Here is a 27599-nt window from a genome sequence, read left to right as displayed (position 1 = left end):
GGTTTCTCCTCCTGCTGTCCTTTCTCTCGCCATCTCTCATCCCCAGAAAGAGGCCCTTTGAGAGATGAGAGCAGATGAGGGGGAGGGTAGCGCCGCTTTACACCTCTGCAAAGGAGGGATAGCTTTTTTTTTCTTGTTTGTTAGGGAGGGGAATCAATTCTATTCACATCATCACATTCTGACAAGGCGAAGCAGTAAGCGTAGATATTGAGAAAATACAGGTTTGCCCCGGTCTTCTTTTCTTTATTAGCTGTCTTTTACCCCAACAAAATCCACGTCCTTGTTTATATTTTTTCTGCTCCATCTTTAGCATCTCCCGTTTCCTCTCTTTCCCCGTGTGCAAAAGGTAGGGAATGATGCGCTTCACTTGCCAGCTGACACCACATCAGCTTGCTCGTCCTCAGAGACACAAGCCTTTTGTTTTCATGTACATTATGATAATTATGAAGGGCCACCGTTCCCCCTCCATCTTCATCACACTTGTAATGATACTTGATTCCCCCCCCCCCCCCCCCCTTCTTCCGGAGCCACCACGGGCATCACTCTTTTTGAAAAGGAATGTTGTTTTCCAACAGTCTCAATTTTTCACCTGAAGTCTGACTCCATTCAACAGAATGTCAAGAGTGTCAGCAGTTTTAGGTGCAATAACGCTAATGTAGCTGTCCCTTGACTCAAAAGAAACAGGGTGCTTTACTTTATTTGCGGATTGGTACCAAAGTACAAATGAACTCAAGTTATAAGATCAGGATGTAATAGACGGAACCATCTGTCTTTCTAAGCACAAAAGAAAGTTACCTCATTCTACTTGCCAAAGGCACACAAACTAATCTAAGGTTCAAGAACTCAGCTTTGCTGCCATGGAATAATGATGAAAACAACAATAATACAGCAGCAAATTTACATTTGGCCTGTTTTGACTTGAAGGACTTATATTGGAATGTAAACAACACAACCATGAAGTAAGTTTAATTACAGAACGTTTACAAAAAAAATGTAGTTTGCCATGTGACATCACTTTTAAAAGAGATTTGCTAATAAAGCTTTATGACATGGAGACGAGTCTCCAAGAATACAAATAGTTCAGTCCACTAAATTGTGCAAATACCTCATTTACAGGTGAACCCTACTTTTCATACTCAAATCTACTCTTATCTAAAATGGCACATTCATTTATTTGTCACTCTGTGTCTTTATCTGTCACCTTGCGCGGGAGGTAAGATTAGCAGGACCTTTGACCTTGCTCATAATTAGACAACCGCCATGTTTTTTTTCCACTGCAGCAATGGCTGCCCAAGACGGATGGCACAGCAGCCTCCTCCCCGTGGACTGCAGCAGGTTTCCTTGTCATCTGCGCCTCTTTCTCACCCCCTCTCTCCCTCTCTCTTGTCAGTGTTGCTCCTGGCGAAAGGCTGATACTTGATATTCAGAGGATAGCAGCTTTTGTCTCAGAGATTTAATCAGTTCACTCTGCAGAGGAGAGAGAGAGGGAGGGAGGGGGTGGCGGAAAAGGGGTAAGGCAAAAGAGATGGAGGAAGAGACTGTTTATATGTAATGACACAATAACAAAGCCTGCCTGTAAAACACAATCTGCAAACTGTGCTTTTGAGGGGGATTTCCACTGCTGGATTAGTGTCAGGCAGAGGGATGTGGCAAAAGAGAAGAGAGGAAAAAGAGTCAGGTTGACGTGAGAGACCGGGGAGGTGACTGTGTGTGTGCGTGTGTGCAAATTGATGTGTTGTTTGGATTCCTCTTTTCATATTTGTTTGGCTGCATACGTTGGCGACTGTGTGGGCACATGTATTTTTTTTAAGCGAAAGCAGATTAAAGTTGGCTAATGTAAGTCTGTTTGGCTGGCAAAATTCTTCTTGTGAGAGTTTCTGTTGTTGGTTGGTTGATAATATCTGCTGGCGTGGTACTTTTCACTGTGCAGTTTTAATGTGTCTATCCATGTCGACATATGCTACAAAAAGGCCTATGAAGATTTCTTGATGAAATTTCAAAGCAGGCCAGCACAGCCATTTGTCTAGATTAGTTCCGTTTACAATCATACTTGTTTTTTGGAGTTTTGAACAGGTGTCCGGTTGATTTATTTATGTTTGTGTAATTTTGTCTTATAATGGAGTTTCAGACACTCCATCAATAGATTGCATAAAATCCAGCCACCATCAATCATTTCACGTTGTTTTCCATACAATGGCGAGAAAGCGTTGTGTGAGAGTTGTGTTTGTGCAGATATTTTGACAATTTTCTTTTTTTTTTTTTTTTTGTGAAAGTGAATGCTGAACAGAAGCTGATGAATTAAAGCATGAAATCATAGAAAAATGTGGGAGTGTGGAGAAAAATACCTTGGAAAAAATGTTGCAAAAGTATTTAATTCTTAGTTTCTATCATTACGTTATTACGGAATGTTTGTATGCAGTATACAATTATTAAGTACTGTCTGAACACTTACATTGTCAATGTGAATAGCTGTTTGTAAATAATTGTGTGTGTGCCCTGTGATTGGCTGGCGACCAGTTCAGGGTGTATCCCGCCTACCTCCCAAAGTTCGCTGGCATAGGCTCCAGCAAGCTTTGTGACCCTAGTGAGAGTAAGCAGTTCAGAAAATGGTTGGATGGTATTTTTTTTTTCAACACATCTCTATTTTTTTATTTTGGTGTGGCTGGAACAGATTACTGACATTTCCATTCATTTCAATGGGGAAAGCAAATTATAGTAGATCATTAACCACACACAACACGCAAATTCATTTGCTCCCAAAAACGTATAAATACATTCTATTTAAAATATATATTTTTAATGTTAAGCTAGAGCATACAGAAGGCTTTAATGCAGCCCGTGATCTGAAGAGAATGGTTGAAGCAATAGTAGTTATTACAAAAACGGCCAGCAGGTGGCAGCAGAGTATAAGAGATCAACCAGGAGCATGTTGCAAAAAGCTCTTTCCCCACTGTTTTAAACAGATTTGTGAATAATGAAGAAACTTAACTATATTCTGATGCTAATTGCTGCAAAATGGAAACAGATATAAATATACTTTTTTCCTGCTAAAAGAAGAGACTCTAATTTTTCTTTTGGTAGTTCCATGTTTTTTATAGCAATAGAACATAATATTCTGTGGGCCTTGCAAAATCAGTCAAAATCCAGTAAAACAGCTGTGAGCGAAGGGGGTTGCTTCAGTGGAAATGGCTGGGAGTGAATGAGTTAATTATATTCAGCAGAACAATAGTATGTGTTTTAACTGTTTTCTTGTTTAATTTCGTTCCCCCCCCTCTCCATCTGGGAGTAGTGTACAAAGAAAAGGAATCCTGCCAGTTTGTTGTGAAGGCATGGAGAGAACCACTCTTGAAATTAGCTTTTGTGTACCATAAAAGAGAGCTGTCCAGCCCTCTGTCATAAGGGGAAATGTTTAATGTATTTGTTGTGAAACAGAAATTCATTCATTCATTCGAGTGTGTGAAAAGTAGTAATATGGTTAGGATTCCAGCTGAACGATTGGAAATTAATTTTTTCCCCCCGTCAATATTGCAATTATGATTTAATATGATCATTTTTTTCAAGGCCCTCGACCCATGTATGTTTAACAAACACAATTATTCTGTATCACAATAAATATCAGATTTATTATTACTAAATAGGTTAGACTTCTAAAGACAAATGAACCATAAATTAACATAAAGGACATAAACTAGAGTTGCTAACTTACTAAATTAACACTTTGACTTGCAGTCTTTTAAGCATTCACTATGTTAGGTTCAAAAAATTGTATGTGATGTAAACATAAGTCAGTAAATCATAAATCAGATCACAGCAATAATTCTGAAATATCTATGGCTTTATCACTTCACCTAGTCATATTACATCAAAGATAAAATAAAGCCTACTGACTGAACAACATGAAGTTGTCGCATTTCCCCCGAAATTGCACCCTTGGCGATTTGGAAATTATATTAGATTACGGTATCGATTTGAATTTGATCGTTCAACCCTAGTTAGGGGTGGGACATTTCTGTTACATTTTCATGGGGAAGTTAAGATGGGGACTTTACCAAATACTCTCAATTATAATCTTCACATGGGGTTTCACATACAAGCATAAAAATAAACATTGTATTTTTTCAAGCAGACATCCACGCAAAATAGATAGCTCTCCTTGCCCACATGCTGTGGATTTCCACTTCACTTACAGGGCAGCATATCTAAAGACCACTGCACCACTGTACTTGCATGAAATCTGATTGAGTCAGGATTAGGCAAAAAAATTATTTCCTCAACAATATTTAAGTTCCTTATTAAGAGCCTATCTATCAATTTAGTAAATTCATGGTTTATTCCCGCCATGAAATGTTCTTTGAAAATTCCCGGAATTTAGAAACCCTAAATCATAGTAGAGCATTTTGCTTTGGAGTATTTTTTGCCCCAAACATCTTATGTCAACTTCCACCAGTGTGAAAGCAGAGACCGCATTTGGGACAGCTGCCGTTTTCTTGTGTCCCAAAGTCAAAATGTGCTTTGTTGTCCGCAATCGGCTCCTAGCCTGCCGTTCTCCTTGCGACCTCGCATACAATCAATAGAAGCTGAGAGGCAGTGAGCATGGCTAAATAGAAATATTGTTCAGGGGAAGTGAGATGTGAAAGGAAAAGTGTCAGCGTGTGTGTGTATGAGCTGGAAATGTTGTGCAGGTGTGGTTGTTTGCATGTGTGTGTGCACTACAGTGTGTGTGTGTGTGTGTGTGTGTGTTTTTTGCTATTGTAACCCCGCTGATTGGATTGTGTTTGACAGATATGGAGTCTGGAGAGCGGCTGGCCTCCCCTGCGCCCACCCTGTCTGCTGCGCGCACCTCCTCCCCTGTGGCCTCTTCCTCCTCATCCTCCTCTTCCTCGTCATCATCTCCCGCTCCCCACTCAAAGAGCAGCCTGGCCCCGAGCCCCTCGGCTCTGGGATCCACCCTTAGCACCTCTGGTAAGAAACACTTTTGTTTTTATGTCCAGACTCAATCTTTGGTCAGTTTAATCAATAAAAACAAGTCGGCTCAAGAAGTCACACCACGCGTTGTGCACCAAAGTAAAATACAGTAGCTAGTAGGCCTATGTGGTCATCAAATACATGTAAATTGAACATTGTTGTAAGCCACTGTAACGTTATGCATGTTTGAACATTAGCACGTGAAAATGAAAACCGTGCATAAAAAGTTATTCAATTGTTAATTCGCACATAAAATGGTTCCTACATGTTGCAAATGTTTTTGTCATATTTGTTGGAAAAGGCACTATGACTTAAGACAGTACACGATAACCTAAATCTGTGTAAAAAAAAAATAATAAATAAATAAATAAAAAAGGCTATCTCTGCACGAAACCACCGCGCGGGAGGAAAAGCAACTGATTGAGACAGAAGGCGTGAATTACAAGGTGGCAATCATTTGAGCACGGGCGTGTGCCCGGGATGAGCGCGTGACAAATGATTGACACCTTGTAAGTCACGCCTTCTTTCTCTGATGGTTGTTTTTTGTTATGCTCATTTTTTTCTCGTGTGCAGTTGTTTCGGAAAAACTCAAACCAGATGCACAAGATGGGGTCAGTCGGTCAATTTTTTATTATCCCCCCCACCAACCATATTTATCATACATCGTACTACTGTCAAGAAGTTAGAGGTTGGATGTCTGGAAGGACAGTTGTTAAATATTAAATGCAAATGTAGTGTACATACATACATACAACTGAACTGTACTTAACAAATGCACCATAATGGACTTCAAAAAGGTTTATTCTGCATAGTTTGTACATTTAATTCAGTGGATTCTTCCGCATAACACATTTTTGAATCACTATTCTAAACCATTAAAAGTGACAAATGTGGTCACCTTCATGTCGTGATAGCTTTTGGAATCCTCCTTTCTTTAGCATGAAAATGAGTTTCCTGCCGTATTAATTATACAGTTAGTGTATGAATACACCTCTTTCCCAACTACCAGGATTTTTTTTCTTCCCCCGCTGACAGCTTGGTTTGCAATTGAAAAGCTGCTGCATTAATGAATCCCAAACAATTAGGGGCTTCTTTTGTGTGAGAAACACACACATGCTTGGCCATGTCTCCTGACAACATTCAGCTCTCCGGCTCCAGCTGCCTCAGTCGAGCTCAGCACGACACAGTGTGCATGTGGATGTACTGTATGTGCATTAGTGTGTCTGTATGTCTGTGTGCAAGTGTGTGCCTGTGTTTGAGAGAAAGTTAAAGAGCGCCTAGCCCCTTCTTGCATGATTTAACATTTGTCATCCACTCAGTGTACGCCCTATCCAGAATACTTTGCAAGGATGGGCAAACTTTTGTGCTCCAGGGCCCCATTTGATTTTACAAACCAGACAGATGGGCCCATGTATTTTGATGATGAAATAATATTCAATCAGTTTTAAATGTAGTATTTATGATTAATTTAATTATAATTAATGAAGCAATTATTTAATAAACTAGCAAAAAATTTGGTTAAAATTGTATTTAATATTTTATTTACGATGTCAATTAACCAATCATTTAATAATATTAAATAAATAGCATATGTAAAATGGTTTATAGGCAGCACGGTGGGTGACTGGTTAGCACGTCCGCCTCCCAGTGCTGAGGACGTGAGATCGAGTCTGGGCTTCGGCCTTCCTGGGTGGAGTTTGCATGTTCTCCCCGTGCTTGCGTGGGTTTTCACCGAGTACTCCGGTTTCCTCCCACATTCCAAAGACATGCATGGCAGGTTAATTGAACACTCCAAATTGTCCATAGATGTGATTGTGAGTATGGTTGTTTGTCTCTGTGTGCCCTGTGATTGGCTGGCAACCAATTCAGGGTGTACCCTGCCTACTGCCCGAAGCCGGCTGGGATAGGCTCCAGCACCCCCGCGACCCTTGTGAGGAAAAGCAGTCAAGAAAATGGATGGATGGAAAATGGTTTATTTTGTGAACACAAAAATGTGGAACATTCTTTTTTCTTTTTTCCATTCCATTCTTTTCTCATTGTTTTTGATAAATCAATGAAAATAAAAAGCCTTAATGTAAAATGTTTAATTTTGCAAAGACAAAAAATTACGATTTTTAAAAAATATATATTTTACAATAAATACATTTAATAAAACAAATGTAAAATATTTATGGAATATGGTTTATTTTGCCAATACAATTTGCAATTATTAGATTAGCCAGTTATTTAACGAAATGTCTCAAAAATGTTGTGTATATGAAAAATTATTTATTTTCCATCCATCCATCTTCTTTCAGCTTATCCTCACCCAATTATCGGGTGTGCTGTCTCAGCTATCTTTGGGCGTGAGGCGGGATACACTGTACTTTGCGCCAGCCAATCACATGACACTGGTTTATTTAGGTAGTACGAGAATATTAGTTGTAAAATAAAATGTTTATATTTTTTATTTTATTTTATACATGTTTTTTTTGTATTTGCAATTAATAATTGACCTAATTATTTAATTATATAAATTAATACAAATTATGCCAATGGGGAAAATAATTTTAACTATAAACAATTTGAGGCGAAATTGGCAAATTTAATGGAAATAATAATATTGTTTTTATTTTCAATACTAAAATAATCAACTTTTTAGTTTTATTATATACATTATCATTAAATTATAATGAATTTACTAATTTCTTACAATTATTTATTTTATTATATTCAACCAATTAGAGAAGTGAATAAACAAATGCAAAATTCCTCAGTTTATTTGCCTTTATGTGATATGCAGTTGACTGGCGACCAGTCTGGGGTGTACCCCACCTCTCACTCGATGTCAGATGGCATAGATTCCAGTACACTCACAACCCTTGTGAAGATAAGTGCTTGAGAAAATGGTTGGATTATGGATTTTAATTAGCCCAAAACTGAAATGAAAGCAACAAACAAACGGGACTTTTGATAATGTAAATGCTGGCATGTAGCCCACTGGCCATACTTTGCTCACCTTCTTAACTCATTAGAGAAGTGTGCATACTTTTTCAAGATGCATTTTTGATTATCCCTGGTGGGAAATAATAAAAGATTTGTGCATACTCTTTCACCTCACCTCACTTAATCTCTTGCTATCGACACACACATTGCAAATCACATTGGGCAGGGATTTGCATGCATCCAGCCTTTTCCTGGAACAGAACCCAATTTTTCTGTTACAAGATAAAGGAAAGAAAGCGTAAAATTAAGCAGCATGTTTTTGCCTTCCCTTGTCCTCTCTGTGTTGCGCTGAAGAGGACGCCATTAAAACATCTCCTTCCTCATGCATTATACATCATTCTGATCCCTCTGTGCCATTACGTGAACTCAGATTTTCGAGATAAGCGATTTTGGGCAGAGCATCAAATGAAATGCGGGGCAAGCTCTGTGAACTTTTTGCAAGCAAACCACTTCTTTTGTACAATATCCCTTTTTGTGCAACGACTATACATTGTACCAGATGCTGTCCATTTAGGCTGAAAGCTTTTTTGTCAAGTCATCACTTTCCAGCGATGTCTAAGTTTAATTAAAAGCGGAATACAGCTGTACCTTGACATACAAGTGCCCCAATTGAGAGTTTTTGAGTTAGTTTTGCTTTTTGTTGCGAGCAAAAATTTTAATTAGAAGTGAACTTCACAACATCCGGTCACCATCAGTCATATTGGTTAGTCTTGCAGTCTAGCTAAAGTGAGTAAAATTGTTGTTTTTTGTATGGGGGCTGAAAGGGATTATTTCAATGGGGAAAGCAAATTCAGATAGGTGACAGGAACTCATGTATTGAAATCAAGGTTCCACAGTATTTTTCAGTGCGCCCCCCCCCCCCCCCCCAGAAAAAAAAACATATCCACCCACTCATATCTAATCTGTCAACTCTTTACATGACTTGTAACGTTCCCATTGCCTAGCTAAGGACTTTTTCATTGCAAGCAAACTATTTCTTCTTCTTTTTTAAAATAAAATACCTTTTTTTTCCTGTGTGCAATTACAGCGGAAATCATTGCTTGATTGTGCTCGTAACTCAAAACACTCATATCTCAAATCATCTGTACGATTGAAATGGAAATGCCATTCCAGGGGACTTTTGCATTTTGTGGGAGATCGGGTGGCAGTATAATAGTCATACAGACACAAACAAAGAAGGGTTTCTCAAATAAGTGACTCAGTAAATCAGATGCATTCACATGATTTTTTTTTTTTTTGAATATAGGACCAAGTATTATTTTCTGCCTACATGTTGTGCTATTTGTGTTCAAAATACAGTAAACTTAAAGTGTGAATGGCAATTAACTAAAAAAAAACTTGTTAGTTTGGTCACTCTTAAGTCGAGGTACCACTGTACTATATACCAGATTATGCCTATTTAGGATGAAAGGTTTTCTGTCAAGTACGTTTTTTCTTCTTCTACATTTCGATTTTAATTAAAAGGAAAAAAAGGCTCTTCTCAGGCAAGAACAAGAAAGAATGTCAAATGTACTGGTAGCAGGTAAGATCAAAGATGCAGATTCATGGCAGTATGTGCAGGCCTTGATTCAAGGTTCAATGTGCCTCTTACACTTGAGAAAAAGAACATTAATACACAAAAACAATCATTGGCTGGTACATGTGTGCACGCGTGTCATTGATGAGGATATCACTTGGAGAATAAAAAGCTGATCTACGCTCATAGCACTCTCCTTTTGGGATCAACTCACGGATGCAATTAACTTAAATCTGTCTGTGGAAATTTGATTGACTGCAACAAACAACAAATTAATCCCCCTTCGGCAGCATCCAAACATGAAAAAAGCGGGCGGTGCAGTTTGTCAGAGTGGAGGGAGGATTGAAACAGAATGAGGGCGAGAGAGTGAGTGAGAGAGTAGGTAAATCCAAGCTATGTCGTTCCTCACTTGAAATTTTTTCAGATTTAATTATTCGCCTTCCGCAAGCCTGCATTAATAATGAAGAGGCATTTGCAGATGTCACTTTGTGTTGCCTGGGAATGGAAGGGCTGAGCCTGCTGTGGGGGTGTTGATGTGGATGGGCGGGCACCGCAGGCGTAAGCCAATGCTGCGTATGTTGGCCTTTTCCGGGGGTTTGCATTGCAGTCATTTATCTTTACACACCGTAACCCGGGCTGGCGAGGCTGGCGTTACATATTCAGCATATTCTAATGACATTCACAAGGCACATTTTGCTGTCTTTGAGCTCGACAAGGGCCTTGAAGCAAACTCAAAGGGCGACACACGCATACGTCAACCCTGATTGTTGCTTAAGAATTACAGTGGAAAGCCATTTGAGCATTCATTCAATATCCAATATACTCTTAAGGTCCAGGTATGTATTCTGTTTGTCACTAGAAGGGCATGCAGCGCACAAGTAGAATCTGACTTACTAGCACAAGAAGCAATGATGGTAGTAACGACATTATAAGTTACGGCATTACTGATGAGCATTACTTTTTCAATAATAAATGAACTAATTTGCTCTCAAAAACGTACAAAAACTATTTTAAAATGTATTTTTACATTGTTTTTTTTATGCTAGAGCATACAGAAGGCTTTGATGCAGCCTCTTAAAGCAATGGTAGTTGTTACAAAAAAATGGCCAGCAGGTGGCAGCAAAGTAGAAGAGATCAATTAGGGCAATGTTGCAACAAGCTCTTTTCTCCAGTATTTTCAAACGGTTTGTGAATAATGATGAAACTTAGCTATATTCTAATGCTAATTGCTGCAAAAACGGAAACCGATACAAATATACTTTTTTTCCTGATGAAAGAAGACACTGTAATCTTTATTTTGGTATGTTCTATGTTTTTATAGCAATAGAACACAATATTCTGTGGGCCTTGCAAATTCAGTCAAAATCCAGTAAAACAGCCGGGAGCAAAGGGGGTTGCTTCAGTGAAAATGGCTGGGAGTGAATGAGTTAATTACTTTTCCATCATATAGCGATGTTACTGTTGCAACTAATCATTAAAGCTATTTTCATCAGATTAGAGAGAGAGCCCTTTTTTATTTTTACAGACACACTATACAGTGGAACCTTGATTTAACGAACGAATTCCTTGAAATTGAAATATTTTTTTGTGACCTGAAATTTTAAATAAATAGAAAAAAGCTTGAAACTATTACAAAAGTTTAGTTTATCCCAATAATAATGTCATGCAGCTGGTGGCTAGAGCCTCGATGTTAGTGCACGACCTTTCTTCACCGAAGGTAGATACAACACGATCCTTTTGAGCTACGTGCTTGCACCGATGCTAAGCTAATGTTCGTGCTTTGCCTAATGTGCATCGCTTGCCTTTGACTGTCACCAGAACCAGCAACAACCGCATATGTCCACGCATTGCCTTTGTTGGGAAAGTTGTCTATGCTGTACCAACATGGCCACCACTGAGGCACATCTGTGAGCATGCTCTAGTCTACTTTGTCTGTGACAACAGCGGCACAACCCGGAAATATGTGTACCATTCTTTATTACGCCAGCGCAGTGGCTAATGGCGGCTAATTATGGAACTGATAGACATTGATAGTTACAATACAAAGCTGCATTTTGGGTGGACTGGATACTTATTTTCTGTTTGTTAAATCCGGAGTCAGTTTTTTCTGGGTCTGTTAACTTGAGGTTCCACTGTATTGATGCCCAATAAAGTACAATTAATATCAACATTTCTAAAATACCGACTGTGTTATTTTTATTGTTGTTATTGATGTATTTTAAAAAACATAGTAATTATGTTTTATATATTGAATTTACAAGTGTTTAAAGCAATGTTGTTGAACTGTTTTTAATGTATTTTTTTCAAAAGCAGGAATATACTTAAATTAGGGCCTACATTATGTCTACCAGTTTAAAGTCCAATAAATGCAAAATTAAATAAAGTACTCGTCTACGCTGTTTTAATGTAAGTGGAAGTGAAACCCAGTCAATGACATATTTGAAAGTGTTTACAAAAAATTGTGTTTAATTTTCCTGAACTACATTTATAACGAACGGGCCAGCGTAAGTAAAATACTTTTCGTTTTGCCACAGTGCTTTCTGTTCACTGGTGGCTGTCTTGCTAGCAAAACAACTGCTAGCATGTTAGCATTGCACCAATTCTCGACTAAATAGGCTTACCTAGTGAGGGCAAAAACCTCAGAAGTACATGGACTTTAAGATGGGTATCGGATAAATGCTCAAACAGCTTTATCCATCGTGCATAAGTTTAAAAAATCCAGTTCTGCAAATTTGTTTTACCTTTTTTTAGTGTGTGTATGTGCATAGTAGTTTGACATATTTATCTGCACCTTGCACAACACACTCCTTTTCTTCAGTCATCACTTTCCCCGCATGTGTATTACTTGCTTATGCAGAGGCATCATGCAGGCGTGCTCTCCTTTTCTAGAGCAGAAATTGAATTTGCATGAAATATGCTCACACCAAATTGCATCTGACTCCTGGAGGAGGTAATACGTGGCAGCCGCCCCTGTCGGAAATGATTGTGCTCAGGAAAAATCTCGGCGACGATGATGTTGATGAAGTATTCTTCTGCGGTGAAATTGAATACCAAAAGGATAGGAAATGGTTATACACGCATTTTTTTCTCACCCATGCAAAAAGTATCTCGATGTATTTCCGTGTTCTGACATTTGGAAACCTAGAGCTCATACTAGTACACAATAGTCCAGGATGATGACACATTTCCACCAGTATAGACTTTCATGCTGATGCAGTTGGTCAGTACCCTCAAATTATTCAATTTATGGCTCAGAGTGTTAAAAAAAGTCTCAATCTGTGGTTGTCAAAATCTTATACCAAGTCCCACCTAAAAGGAAATACCACCATTGCGACCAACATTAAAAGTAGCCTAGTAGGACAGAAATATTCCTCAAAACCATGCAGTTTTATTTCTAAAAAGTATATTTAATATTTTTGTAAGTTGTAACACTGTGCTTAAATACAAGAAAATAAAACTGCCCTCAAATGACTCTTAATAAAATGTATTGGAGATATGTTGAACACAAATTGTCCCGATTTTTTTTATTTTTATTTTTTAAATCAGTTGTAAAAGATTAAATGCAAATGAACCTGTACTCACATGGAAAGTTTCCAACTTCAAAAGTTTTGCAGCACTTATTCTACATACACAACTATGACCACATTTGAATGCTTCCACTTTGTTTGATTTGTCCCAGGCCGTCTGTTTGGAGCAGCAGGAGAGCAGCCCTTCATTGGCTCCACATTGTCAAGTGCCTTTCCTCTGGTGAACCACCCAGCCTTTGGGGCCCTCTACACTGCTGGAGTGGGCAGGCCGGAGTTTGGAGGCCTTGGCTCCCTAGGCATGTCAGCTGCTCTGGCTGCCCACCCCCAGCTAGGAGCCTTGTCTGGTAAGCTGGGGTGGTGGTGAAAAAACACAGGAACCAACTGATTTTTGTCCCTTGAATTGTGTAACACGGTGTTGGTTCCCCTCTTGACAGAGTGGTGGCGAGCTGCTGAAGCTCATGGGCGAGGAGCCGCTGCCTTTCTTCCTTCTTTCATAGGTTTCCCTCCATTTTTTACCCCCCATATTCAGCCAAACCATAGCGCCAGTCCTGTTCAGATTAGAATGCCCAGCAAGAATAGCCAAGAGCCACCTAAAGGTATGTGACACTAGACTCATTTGCTTTAATGATGGAGAGCATGTTACATCACATTTCCATTTCATGTTGCAGTAGTAAGTAAAATGAAATGTTTGCAAGTCAGAAATTTGCAGTGAAAAAACAATTGACAAGCACAATACATTGCAGAAGGCTAATCAATAAATTCATTTGGATTTAGCGGAATCTTCCGCATGAAATGGTAAACCATTCACTCCAGCATCATAAAACTAAAAGCTGGACAGCATTTCTTTAATACTGTTAATATCCAGTTTAAGCTCCTTGCACAAGTATGCCCCTGTCATCACTATTATAACAATTCAGCACAATACTAGGATGACTAGTGCACACAACTATCTAGTACAATATGACTGTCTTACTAGTAAAAAAAAATGTGTCCAGTAGTGCTATATATATGACTTAAAAGCAGGACTTCAAGTATATAATATAAAAGTGACATTACTGCTTGTGCTTGGGAACCTTAACATAAGGTATAGTTTAAGAGACTGTTTCATTACCAAAAGTTGTATTTCTGGTTTTATGATCATCACATTTTTATGTGCCTCCTTCTTCTTGTTTTCTCCTCCTCCGCCTTGGTAGCATCACAGCAAAAATATTTATTTATTTTATTTTATTTTTAAAAAGCAAAACTCTTTGGGAGTTAATCATTTAGACTCTCATATGTAAACTGAAGGATATTCTTCAGAATTGCTGCGGTCTGGGAAGGGAAAAAGTCATGCCCCATATCTATTTATGCTGTTCATGCACAAATGCAGAGACATTTTTTTCCACAAAATATTAATCACAATTGTATATAACGGAAGTGACATTTTCCTGTAGTTTTCACAGTAGCCACAAATTTCACAATCATCCTCCCTTCTCCTGATCAGTTATCCCATTTTCAAGGCACATTAGTTGTTCTTGATCCAGCCGCACACACCTTGTGGTTTTCCTCTCAATCTTTTTTCTCTTTTATTATGTTAGCCGTTAGTATTGCCCTTGTATATTTTGCAGCCAGCAGGTCTGATGAGTTAGATGCTCAAATCAATATTTGCCTCAGTCCATTCTGTACTTGGTTCCAGATATTTTATTAGACTGTGTATCCACATTCTCTGAGAAGTTATTAGGTGAAACAAATATTCTTCTTTATGTTTGAAGGGGTGAATGGCGCGGTAAATGGCGGCAGTGTCTGTCCACCTGCAACGCAGCCTGGGAGCTTTTGTATAAGTCCAAACCCTGTCCAGGCATCAACCAATCTAACCAAAAAAGCAGAGCCCTCCAATAGTCCCTGTCAGAATAGCCCAGCTAAGATTGTGGAAAAACATGCTCTGAAAACTAAGGAAAGGGTAAGTTGTACTGTAATAATTTTACCAGTTAAAACAAACAACCTATTTACCATACTCTATGTCAAATGAAGATAGTGATGATTATTGTGTCCTTTTCTCAACTCAGAGGCAGCGTAAGAAAGCAGCAGATGCTCCTGGCATCAGTAACAGTGAAACAGGCTCATCTTCAGACAGCTCAAGCGATGGGTCCCTTAGCAGTGATTTGGAGGACCTCGCGGAAGATGATGAAGAGGACGATGATGAAGACGAGGATGAGGAGGAAGACAGACAGAGTGAACTGTCTGACTCTGAGAAACAGATAAAAAAGAAAGCAAAGGTAAATATGAATGGTAAACATGAGTGGCGGGCACCTTGGCCTTCAGTGGGGACTAATTAATCCTCCTTTTAGTACCAATGTTGGAATTATAGAAAGTTAGAAACCATAAATCTATACAAAGACACTTTATAATAACAGCAAGCAACTGGAGCAGCAAATCAATATTTATCTAATAACATGACAAAAAAATGTATTAAGAGGAAGTCAACCCAAAATTTTCTTTATGCCCCCACTATTCTAAACACGGCATTCTGATTAATATTGTGAAATATGAATTAAGCAGCAAAATCCATCTGTTTTTATCCATCTCTGGGGGCGGCCATTTTGGCACTTGCTTTCAACTGAAAATGCCATCACAGTTGTTCAGAACTCAAGTAACAACCTGTTAGATTAGGCCTAGATTAGATAGGTGATTTGAGTTAGGCCGTTGTTTTGCTGTGACCTGTCCTGGCGTGGCGTCTTCCTATCTATCTTCACTCTGGCACATTTATCTAGTTGAAACCTGTTAAGACCATCAGGTCACACATTTTCTCATTTGCTAGGCTGTGCCACCCCCTGTGTGGGTGAGTGGCCAAGACATAGCATATTAAAAGAAAAGGGCTCCACAACTGTGTACTTGATCTTTTTTGCATCCATCTTTCTTGCATCCAGTAAATAGTTCAACTGAGAATATGCAGTCTTCTGGTCATTACTGTTAGTGTATTACGAGCATTAAAGATAAAAGAACCGGGCAGGGGTTCATTCAGAACCTCACGGCTCAACTACTTTTTGAGTTTGGTCGTGTAACGTCCGCAAGCTGAGTCGAGATTGGTTGTTACTTGAGTCCTGAGCAACTGATGTCATTTTCAGTCGATGGCAAGGGGCAAAATGTACGCCTCCAATATTGATAAAAACAGGTGGCTTTTGTTGCTTAACTCCTATTCCATAAATGCAATATTAATTAAAAAAAAAAAAAAACCTTGTTTAGACTACTGGGAGAGCATAGGAAGTATTATTGCAAAGAAAAAATTTGGGTTGACTTGGCAGAACGATACAGATGTGCTTAGGTAGTCAAACTTGCCTGTAACAGGTTTGCTTTGACCAATCAGAGGACAAGATCTGGTAGCTAGCACCACTGATACTAAAGGACATGGGCAGATTAGATGACATAGCAACACAAAGAGGCTAAGATCTGATTGGACAAAAAAAAACCATCCACGTACAAGTACTGGAAGCAGTGTAGGCAAGGTAACATTATGAAACTAACACTGTTGGGAATAAATGAATACAATTTCATGCTGAATGTGCTTGGCTGAGGTTCAACATTTGCTTAAGTAGTTCATAACTCCTTAGTTTAAGATGACTTTTTAAATGTCTTTTTCCTCCCCAGGTTCTGATACCAATCACTGGAAAGACAGACTCTGGGGTCCACACAGCAGAAGCCCAGGACAACCACATCCCAACAATCCCTTCCAACCCCCCAACCCTGATTCCCATAGCCCACTCTGTGTCTCCCCCTGTCCTGTCACCACTGGCTATACACTCTTCCAGATCCAGACCAGAACAACACTTCAGTGTGATCCAGTCCACTGGTCTGGCTGCCAACTCAAAGTCACTGGCACTCCTCAGCCAGCCCCACAGGGAGTCCTCTCAGTCTTCCTCCCCCATCGCTCTCACCCACTCTCCAAATATGCTCGCCAGCTCTGCATCTCCCAAACGTCCCAAACTGCTGCCCTCCTCCTCATCGTCCCCTCAGCACCTGCCCCTCTCCCTCTCCTCCTCCCCCAAGCCTGTTTCGGTGCCCTCTCCCCCATCCTCGGCCTTCCCGCTGTCTACCTCCCCGAAGGATTTCACTTTAACCTCATCTGTAACGAGCCCCCACAAGTCCTCACTGAAGCCACCTCAGTACGCTGCTACGGGCAGTGCCAAAGCCAACAACAGGAGGAAACTGCTAGAAGACTCACTTGCACAGATCAATGAGTTTAGACTGAAACAGGTAAGCTAACTAACTCATTTGAATTGATTAAGAGAAAGCCGAGCAATCAAACAGTTACTTTTATTTTGCGTGTACATGGTCCAGACCTACCTGTGATAAGTGACCATTAAAAAAATAATAATAATAATAAAAAAATAAAAGCCCACAGAATTGCATTGCACCACTACTTAGACCTGCTTTTTGCGAGTTGAAAATCTAGTCTACTTTTTGTCACCAAATTGCCAGATGTGATGGAGGCACGGCAGCTCCATGTGACAAAATCCCCAACGAGGTGCAATGTGGTTCCAAACATGATAAACTAGACTTGTGCCATCATTAAAATAAAGATGCGCCTGTTTGAAATGAAAATAGGGCTTATAATGTAATAATTGACGGGCGAATGTTACAGTAAATTAGCAGTAAGGTTATGCCAATTAAAAACCTTCAAATATCTGCAGCAGCAAAAATAAATTTAAAAAATCGCTAGATAATCGGCAGTATAGCAGAGGCGCCAAAGATGAAGCATGATATGATATAGCTCAGGTTCCCCGCCATTACTATTTCTTGTGTGCAGTTCATTCAGCATTATCAACCTCTCAATCTTGCTCCCAAACATTTGTCGGTTCAAGCAAGAAACCATTGACAGAAAAAAAAATTATGAAGCTAAAATAACTTTGTGTTGTCACTGTAATATCACTGCATTTCCTAAATCATCAGTAATCAGAAATCAAAAATTAGGCTCAGCAACAATGTTTCTCAGCATTCAAAACCAATTTCTAAGAGTGTGGAGTCTGTAGTTTATATAATTTTGTTTTCTTTTTATCTCATAGCTATCATGTCTTAATGAGTATAAGGTTTTTACCAATGGTTGCTGTGAAGTTTTGAATGAAACTTAAAGAATGAAAATTCCCAAACCAATTTTTATGTTGTTTCTTGACTGAATTATCTGTTTTACAGTTAATGAACCATTATGCTTCCATAGGAAGCACTTGTAACCTTTAAGTATACTATACTGGCCATCATGGTACTGCTAGTTGATACATGAATCTAATTAAATTTGTGTTTCAAAGATTTTCAGACCGTTTTCAAAGCAAAAATTATGCTGTTAAGATTACATTTGAATGACAGCATGGCAATAATTGGCTAAAGGCAATGAGATCATCTTATTGTGTGTGTCTTATTTCCCTTTTTTCCCTTTTACAAGCGTACAGAGGCTTACAGTGGCCTAAATTCCCCCTGTGGTTCTCAGCAATTTTACTGTATTTCACGGTCTATGAAATTGATTTGTTTCACTTCATATCACATTTGTTTGAAAGTGCAATGCAAAAACGTAACCTTTTTTCAAGACAGACAAAAGGAACCTTGGTGTCAGTGTATAAACTAGTCAGCTGCTCAAACAATCAACCGTGATACAAACTGACAGCTCGAGCAACTGCACTTTGTTCCATTTTCCCCATTTTTCTTCTGACCTTTCATTGTGCCTCTCGTTTTTGCCATCCCCCCTCGACTCCCTGCCTCTTCTTGTTTTCTCTCCCCTCTTCTCCTGTTCCCAGACTCTCATGTCCCAAGGGCAGACGTTCCCAGCTGAGCTAAGGAAGCAGGGGCCAAACAAGTCTCCCAAAGGGAAGTCTCTGTCTTCTTCTCCGTTGCCACCCGCTTTGCCTCCTCCTCCACCCCAGAACAATCACTCCAACCTCTTCCTCTCGAGCGCCCTGCTCGGGCTTCCTGAACCTAATCAACCTAATGGAGTCATCCAAAGCACCACTCAGGACGCACCTTTGGCCCTCATCACCAAACCTCGCAAAAACTCTCCCTCTCAAGGCAAGTCCCCTCAGCGCGACTCTGATGGTGGGTCAATGCCTGTCAATCTTAGCACAGGGGCGAGTAGGACCCAAACAAGCGCCCAGGTCGGGCTTCCGTCGCAGCCGCCTACTACCTCACCTCATGCCGCCACCTATGGATCCAGAAAGAGCAAAATCCCCAAGGGGAAGGGACAGACCCCAGGCCCGGCACAAGGACCGGGACAAACGGGGACTTTACCGAACTGGAAAGGATTCTCTCAGAACCATTTAGTACAGTCTTTAGTGGATTTGTTTCGTGGAGGAGAATCGGGGATCGGGATCCCGGGTGTCGGCATCCCCGGATTTGGCATTCCTGGGGTGGGGATACCCGGTAATTGTAACCCTGCGGCCGGTCTCCCCGCTAATAAGGAATCTGATGACTCGGGTGATGATGAAGATGATGAGGATGATGACCTTGAAGAGGAGGAGGAAGAGGATGACGACTCTGATGACAGCTTGTCAGGTATAGGTGCTTTTTTTGTGCAGCCGTATTTGACACTTTAACACTTCCGTTAAACCCTTGGGCCATTTTTGATTTTGCTAACCTTTGAGCTTGTTTTAAATTTACCACCTTTTTCCCTTAAATTGTTAATATTACACTCTTTTTTTTCAGCTGACAAACCGGAGTTTCCACTTCTTAAAATAAAATTGTATTCCTCATCTTCAGCAGAGGGTCGCTTCACTTAAAATCCAAATTGTGTCATTCGTTTGCTCCACTGGTGTGCAGTAAGCCATTAAATGCCTCTTTTGAAAATTAAAAATATTACATGAAATTGCACCGAATTATCAAAAATGGACTAATGATCTGGTAAATTCATTTACTTTTGGCAGGAAATTAATTTACTTTTTTCATCAAATCCCTTCTTAACATAGTTTGAATCACTTTTTTTCCCTGTGTGCTCTAGCTTCATCTAATTAAATGTTAAAAATAAATATAATAATGAAATGCAGGGACATTTGTATCTACATAAAGAAATGTGGATTATATTTTTACACACATCATTATTTTTGGATTTTCAGTCACAACGTCCGTCCCTCTGTGGAAAACCATAACTGGCAACTTGATGCCTTTAAGTTGGGGATTGCCATACGAATCTCCATCTTTTCTTTTTTCTTTCTTTTTTTTCACATGTACTGAATGTTAATTTTCATTATCGTCCACAGCAAGTCATTGCAAGGTACTGTGCGCAATTCCTGGGAGCTTTAACCATTATAGCTCTTGCGTGGTCTACTTGTCACAAATCAAGCATGTTTGCACTTTTGGATTGAGAAGTGTGACAGCATGTCATAATTCCTTTCCAAGTACTGTAACTTGAGCCATCAAGGAGTAATGGATCAATATTCCCTTGAAGAATTGAGACAGATTTTTTATGTGAAGCTTTACAACATGGCTCGGATGGCACATTGGTTGTTTGCCTAGCTCGAAATTTTGAGACATGTGACCATGTTGAAACACTATTTAATCCCGATACTACATCAAAAAGTGAATGAGGAGAAAGTGTTAAAATAAGTACCTTGAAGGAAGAGAAGCACTGTACAAGTAAAAGCCCATTTAAAATAACATTCACACTGGTGGAAAAACCTTGCTCTTTGACCAACATATATTGTTTTGTTTACATCAATTACAAAAGATTGGTGTTGTTACGTTAAAAACAATCATATAAAAGACGTAAAAGCATCACGACAGTAGTAACAGAATGTGTTATGTTCTGTAAGCATCGCTTAAAAACTGTCGAGAACCACTTGCAAAAGGTGAAAAACCTTTTATAAATATATATATTTATTATTATTATTATTATTATTTATTATCTACCCCTGCCACACATTTGAAACTATTACAAAAACACTTAAGCTAATTAGAACAGTTTTATTTTAGTATTGCTATAGTGCCTGTATTGTAAAACGATACTTTGGGGAAACAAAAAGGCTTGCTTACACAGTTCTCCAAATAAGAGGCATAACAGTTTGCTTGATTCTGTCTGTCACACTTAGTAGAAGTCCACTGCAAAACTGACCAAAATGATGAACTAAAGCATACAATTTCTTGTCCGCGAGCTTACTGCTAACATCGCGTAAATGCTCTAAGACTGTCACTGTAATGAAAATTAGCATACATTTATAAACCTGCAAACAACTCTTTAAAACTTGTGGAGCAGCAGCACATACAGAGTATTCAACAAAAGATAATTACCTTAAACGTATATTTAAACACTAAAATGTTTAACCAAACCATATAATTTGTATTAACAAATCTCTATTAGCTTAATGATAGCATATAATGTCAAATGCCGTAGATGGGCTATCAAAAACATGCAGAGCAGCAATACATACATACAAACAGCGCATACAACAACACTTAAAAGGCATATATACACTTTGCTCTTTGGGAGCAACAGCTATTACTGGAGCTTAGTTGGGGACCTCTGCATCTTCCTTCTTGCTCTAAAATATCCCGCTTATCACCCAGTAGTTCTAAGTGCTGCCCAACATGCTGCAGCTACACTGAGGGTGTAAATATAACATTTGAATTGCTTGTCTGTATACTGTAAAAACCCATAAAAAAGATGAAAGCACCTCAAAATCTCTAATCTATATTATAGAGCCGGTTGCCCGTACCCCATGCTTATTGTGATCTCCTGTTTTCGTATGTCTAGAGTCAGACAGCAACTCCGACAGTGACATCTCTGGGAAGAAAGCGAAGGACTCCAAGTCGCTGTCATCCGGCTCGTCAAAGAAAGAAACGACTCCCCGCAGGCTAACCAAAGGCCCAGAACTACTGAACACCTCAGCCAATCACACGGCAACCAGCTGCTCCCCTCTCAATCTCCAGGTCATCAAGACGCCCGCTATTGTCACCAGCTCCAGTGCCTTGGCCTATCACAGCTCTCCTGGCTCTTCCTCCTACAGCCTAGCCTCTCCATTAGGTAATGCATGAACTATCTGATGCAGACTCATTGGGAAAAAAGAGGGATGAAGATTGGTTTGGTACCTCCTGCTGACTTGTTGCAAGCAGCAGATGTTCACTTTATCATCATTAAAGCCATATACGATACCGCAAAGAAAAGCTGCAGAATCGAGCGTGGCCTATGCTCTATAACACAATATGTTGAAGTAGGAATCATTAGAAGAGTACAAAGGCAGTAACCGGAGAGTCAAGGTCTTGTAGTGGCATGCCTGTGAGAGTAGTCTTTTGGCACCACAGTATCAGTGTGTAAAGATTACTTACCCACATCAGAGAAAGCAGGACATATTTTCAGCCAAAGCAGTCATCGTTGTGGAGCCTTTGTGCTCCGGCTTCTCTTTAAAGCATTGTTCATTTGCCAGTTTTATGTGTTGTAAATTAATTCTCATTTATTAACGTTCAGACCCCTTTAGACAAGAATTTGGAAATTGTGCGTGATGAACAGCATTCACGTAAACGTTGTTCTGCCTCAAATGTTTTTTCTACAACTCATTCAGTGTTACACCTTCAAAAGATGGAAAACAAATTCATGACATGCTAGGAATTGTTTTCCACTTTCCAGAAAGGACCCACTTTTCCCACAATTCCACCATATAAGTGAATGAAACATTCAACAAATAAGTTCCCCATCTTTCCCACACCACTGTTCATCCTATTCATAATTCTTTTGGGATCCACATTTCAATAATCCCCAAATTCCTCAAAATGCAATTTTCTAATAAAATTCCCAAATTTATTTGAGATATTTTACATATTTACCTCTGCCTTCCATATTTCTTGAAGTGAAACCATTCTAACTTCAAAATATTAAGCTCATTCAATATATCTTGGGAACTATTTATCTACAATCCCATATTCCATAATTGTCACCTAAAATTCCCAGATTGTAGAGATATTTTACCTATGTACCTCCATTTTGGACATTTGACATAAAAATTAAATACATTTAAACCATTAGAATATTCAAGTCATATAAGTAATTTTGGTAACTATTTATCACATTCCAAATATTCCCATAATGTTTATAATAAAACCCCCACATTTGAGAGAGATTTTAAATATTGACATCCTCCATCCGCATTTCTCGAGTGATGGAAGTCCTTCCAATAAAGAATATTGACCTCATTCAAATCTTGGGAACTACCGATCGCATTGCTCAAATTCACACATTCCCAGTTATAAAATTCCCAATTTTGAGAGCTGTTTTACATATTTACCTCCTTCCGCATTTCTTCAGATCATTTAATCTTACCGCGCAAGTCCCAACATTTTGCAATAAAATGCCCACATTAACATCTTTTACACATTAACTCTTTTAACATTTTTCCAACTGATTCAAACCCATTCGAACATCAAACATCACTCTTAAATTCTACATTTGAAAAGTTAATTATTATGCCAGCATTTCAGCTCTTGAGCATGCATACGTAATTTGTACAGAAATTACATAATCTATTTAGGACAATACCACCCCTAATATTATTGCATGTGTGCCATTTTGCGCAAGTGTATGTTTGCTATAAAAATATTAATCTTTTCCCACAGGTTTGGGGAAGCGGAAGCGGGTGATGGATGAGAAGGATTTGATGACACCTCTGGAGTTGGGGTACGGCTCACTTAAATCTGTACAGTCTCACATGCTTTTTGTTTGTGGTTTTAATTAATTACTTTTTTTTTTGTAATTGCTAAAAATCAAGATGGCGGAGAGAAACAAGAATCAAAAACGTGTCAGGGCGGCCTCAGGGGGAGGTAGCCTACTACGCACCATGTGGCAAGAAACTGCGACAATACCCAGATGTGATGAAGGTATCTATGAATGCCCAAACAAATGAATGTGCCTCATTAGTTTTAATATAATATCCACATTTGTCCCACATGTACTCCCATTCTGCTTCCAGCAACCCTAATAGTGAGAGATGTTATTCTTAGCGTCCTTTCTTGTGCCAGTTTCCTCACATCTCCTTCCACAAAGCAATGATTAATGGATAGTGTTGGGATGCACAGCTTTGGCCTCATTTGTACAGTGCACTGCAGATAATGTTTATTTGGTTCAACAGTGATTGTCAAACTGCCTTTAGTGCAGTGGTCCAAATGGAAAAATGGCTGCTCAATAGTATACACTCACTGCTCATCCATCAGTCAGCAGGCTGTAAAATAAATAAATAAATAATAAAATAAAAAATAAAGTCTGGCCACAGAAGTAAGAAAGAGCCTGAATTGTGCACCTCAAGGTCAAAACTGTTTTTCTTTCCATAAGAGCTTTTGCTTTTTATTTTATTTTTTATCATTGTCCTCTGGCTTTTTTCATGATTAAGCAAGGCCTGCACAGATGCACTGTAACTGTAGACTCCCTCCCGTCTATAGTCTAGCCTCCCAGCTGCTTTACTGTGTCGCTAATTTAACATTTTTTCTGCCTTAAACCAACGCCATTTATTATTTTCTCTTCTGTAGTATCTATCCAGAAATGGAATATGTGGCATCACACGTGATAATTTTAGCTTCAGTGCAAAGATCAGGGTTGGTGACTTCTATGAAGCCAGAGAAGGACCCCAGGTGAACGCCTTTCATCTCTCTCCCTCTCTCTCGTATGGAAAGCCATTACAGTGTTTATTCGATATCCATCTTAAGGTCAATGAACTAGTACTCTCTTTGTCTTCCGTAACAAGACAATTTGGCACACTGGTAGTCTGGTAGAACACCTGTGACTTATGAGTAATGTCATTAGTAAGACAGTAAATCTACTGGTACAGTACACACTAGTAGTTGTACTTGTGCGCTGAATTGTCTTACTAGTGAGGATAAAAAGCGTACTAGTACATGGACCTGATGCTGGACATCCTTAATATGGAATACATTCTTAAATGGCTTTCCCTACCCTCTCTCACCCCCTCTCCTTGATCCCTGTTCAGGCTGAGCCCTATGCAGCAGTCACTGTCAGGGCAGGGACAGGAAACATGCAGAACCCTAGTTAATAATCAGATGACCTTACTTCCACAGGTGGCCTGTGTTGCCATGTTATTTAGTTTCTATACCTTCCAAAAAAACCTGAAAAAAAAAAACACTTCTGTATTGAAAAAAATAATAAAGCTCCAGTGAAATATTGATTTGATTTGATTCCTAATTAAATTCTTCAAGTGTTGCATATTAACAATTTGTTCTCCACTTCCCCCTCCCAAACTCTCTGCGTGTATTTTCCGGCTCTCCAGGGTTTACAGTGGAGCCTGTTAAAGGAAGAGGATGTCATTCCTCACATCTTGGCAATGGAAGGCCGCCGGGGTCGTCCCCCCAATTCAGAACGTCAGTTAGCGGGCGACACTGCCAAAGCTAACCGGCGGAGGAAAGGTCGACCCCCAAATGTGGGCGACCCCTTGGTACCGGAAGGTCCCAGTCCCAGTGAGGTCAAACTCCTGCGCAAATTAGAAGCTCAAGGTCAGTAGAGAAAATAAGTTATGGTATCTATTGGCTTATGTTAGCAAATAATCGTCCTAGAAACAACAGATGCAGCAGAACTATTAGTATTGTCAATTGGTTGTTTAATAATATTAATTCATTCTTGAATCTTGTATTTTGAATAAATGATAGTTTTCCTTTATTGGAGGTGGCAAACATACATTCACACTTTGAATAAGTAGAGGTACAGCTGTGTGGAAGAAAATAAAAAGTAAAAGTAGAAGTGCTCATTCAGCTTAGCCTAAATAGCTAAGTTAGCTGAAGATACAAACTAAAAAAAAATACACATTTACCTGTATTGTGTTTTTACAGAATAGATGTTTTGTGTGTGTTTTTTAACACCAGAAACTGTCATTCAAGTCATTCTTGAAGCCAACATTAAAAATTCACTTAGGCTGCTAATGTGGAATTTCTTGATTGTCTGAATCTGATGTATAAATGTTGTTAAAGCTCACTGGTTCACATGCCTCTATGCCCCTGTTTTTCATTTATTTTCCACCTAATAAAGGTCTCCCATGTTCTCAATCATTTAAGATGTCAACCACGTTGCAATTTTTTTTGTTACTGGTCGTATGCCGTGTCGTCATTCATGGACGTTGAAAAAAAGTATCGAGCCTATTTTGCCAACAGGTTGTTGTTCGACTTAATCAAGTAAAGTATTTATACCTGAAAAATCTTAAGTACAGTAACTAAGCATTAGTGCTTCCCACCACTGTCCTAGTTCCACTGTCCCACTACCAAACACAACTTACTCATCACCATTCATTCAGAAAAGGAAGGTCAGGCAAAGAAATAATTCACTGACAATTTTTCTCTCTTCCGGTGTTTAGAAATAGCCCGACAGGCAGCCCAGATGAAAATGATGAGAAAACTAGAAAAGCAGGCACTGGCACGTGCTGCCAAAGAGGCACGGAAACAGCAAGGTAAAAAAAAATATATATATTTTTTTTGTCCGTTCTCTCTGGACAGTCAGCTATTTCAATACTGTACAACTTTGACCATTGATATTGTGAAAGCTGTTTGAGTTAAGGTCCATGTAGTACACAGTTTGTCCTCACTCATAAAATAATTCGATCCACTAGTAGAATGACTGCGGTAGCTAGCTAATAGTAATGTTGCCAACATTCAACCAGTAAAACACAAAAAAGATCATAATTAGACGGTTTAACATGCCTTATTTTTTATTTTTGTGTGTGTGTAAAACAAAGAACACAGTCTGTGAATAATGATTGTTATATTTAAGCATTAACAATACCATTTGGTTAAAGAGCTTCTACATACTGGTTTATTAACCATTACAGAAACATAAAATGACAATTACCAATGGTAATTAGCAATGCTCTTAATTTGTGGCAGCTGTGACACCAACCTAACACTGGGTAGTCAAATACATTTGCTAAGCAATATAAACCAGTGAAAGCAAATGGAGTGTGATTCCCCATGCAGATGAGATTAGCACGTGAATAGATATATTGAACTCATTAAGATCACCTTTTGGCATTTCAACACAATAAATGTTGACATAGTAAACTACAACTAATACTAGAGAAACAAAAACATACTTGCAGTTTAATTTTGACTGTGCACTAGGTCCATTCATATTGTAATACTGTGTGAAAAATTTAACAGAAGAAAGAATCAATTGTGTTTGAGTTTCATCGATTGCCAATCCCTAATTCACATTCAGACACACACATCTGGATCTGTCTCACACCGACGGTGGAAGCTGACAGCATAAAATATGCCAACCAAGCCTATCAGGAGCAATTAGGGGCTACTAAATCTGTCACTGGAATACATCTGAGAGTCCAGCTGTGTAGGTCAATTTTGTAGTTAATCATATAAACTCTCTTGACTTCTTGCAGCTATCATGGCAGCAGAGGAGAGAAGGAAGCAAAAAGAGCAGATCAAGATTCTCAAGCAGCAGGTATGTGGACTCCCATGTTTGCTTACCAGTGCATTTCTTTTCCTGTGGAAATCAGTAACCGAGTGTGAATAAGAAATGCTGAGCAGCTTTATTTTGATAGTCTTTTGCTTTTCAGTTTACCGTCAGCATTAAACATACATTTGTGTCTTTTCGCCCAAATGAGCAAACGTGAGGTGTAAAGTGATTTTATCCAATTATTTTTTATTTCTGACTGTTC

The 27599-nt window shown here is 39.1% G+C and overlaps 1 protein-coding gene across 14 annotated transcripts in view; it reads left to right on the top strand.

Moving 5' to 3' along the window:
* The window catches only part of baz2ba (bromodomain adjacent to zinc finger domain, 2Ba), a 105557-nt gene that overhangs the window by 51609 nt on the left and 26349 nt on the right, over positions 1-27599 (top strand). For 10 of the 14 annotated variants that reach the window (XM_077563727.1, XM_077563725.1, XM_077563726.1 and 7 more), the window contains exons 3-16: positions 4783-4962; positions 13146-13337; positions 13428-13589; positions 14745-14932; positions 15039-15248; positions 16618-17223; positions 18756-19506; positions 21698-21967; positions 23551-23611; positions 23703-23811; positions 24457-24558; positions 25212-25434; positions 26286-26378; positions 27321-27382. In XM_077563727.1, coding sequence (XP_077419853.1) covers positions 4785-4962; positions 13146-13337; positions 13428-13589; positions 14745-14932; positions 15039-15248; positions 16618-17223; positions 18756-19506; positions 21698-21967; positions 23551-23611; positions 23703-23811; positions 24457-24558; positions 25212-25434; positions 26286-26378; positions 27321-27382 — 3207 coding nt within the window. In that variant the 5' untranslated portion in view covers positions 4783-4784. The remainder of the gene's footprint in view (positions 1-4782; positions 4963-13145; positions 13338-13427; positions 13590-14744; positions 14933-15038; positions 15249-16617; positions 17224-18755; positions 19507-21697; positions 21968-23550; positions 23612-23702; positions 23812-24456; positions 24559-25211; positions 25435-26285; positions 26379-27320; positions 27383-27599) is intronic. The other 4 variants (XM_077563734.1, XM_077563731.1, XM_077563733.1 and 1 more) reach the window with 1 other exon arrangement.

The sequence above is a fragment of the Vanacampus margaritifer genome, chromosome 4 (assembly GCF_051991255.1).
Source record: "Vanacampus margaritifer isolate UIUO_Vmar chromosome 4, RoL_Vmar_1.0, whole genome shotgun sequence".
Classification (NCBI taxonomy): domain Eukaryota; kingdom Metazoa; phylum Chordata; class Actinopteri; order Syngnathiformes; family Syngnathidae; genus Vanacampus; species Vanacampus margaritifer.
Note: the sequence above shows the minus strand (reverse complement) of the source record. Positions and strands in the feature narration are given on the sequence as shown.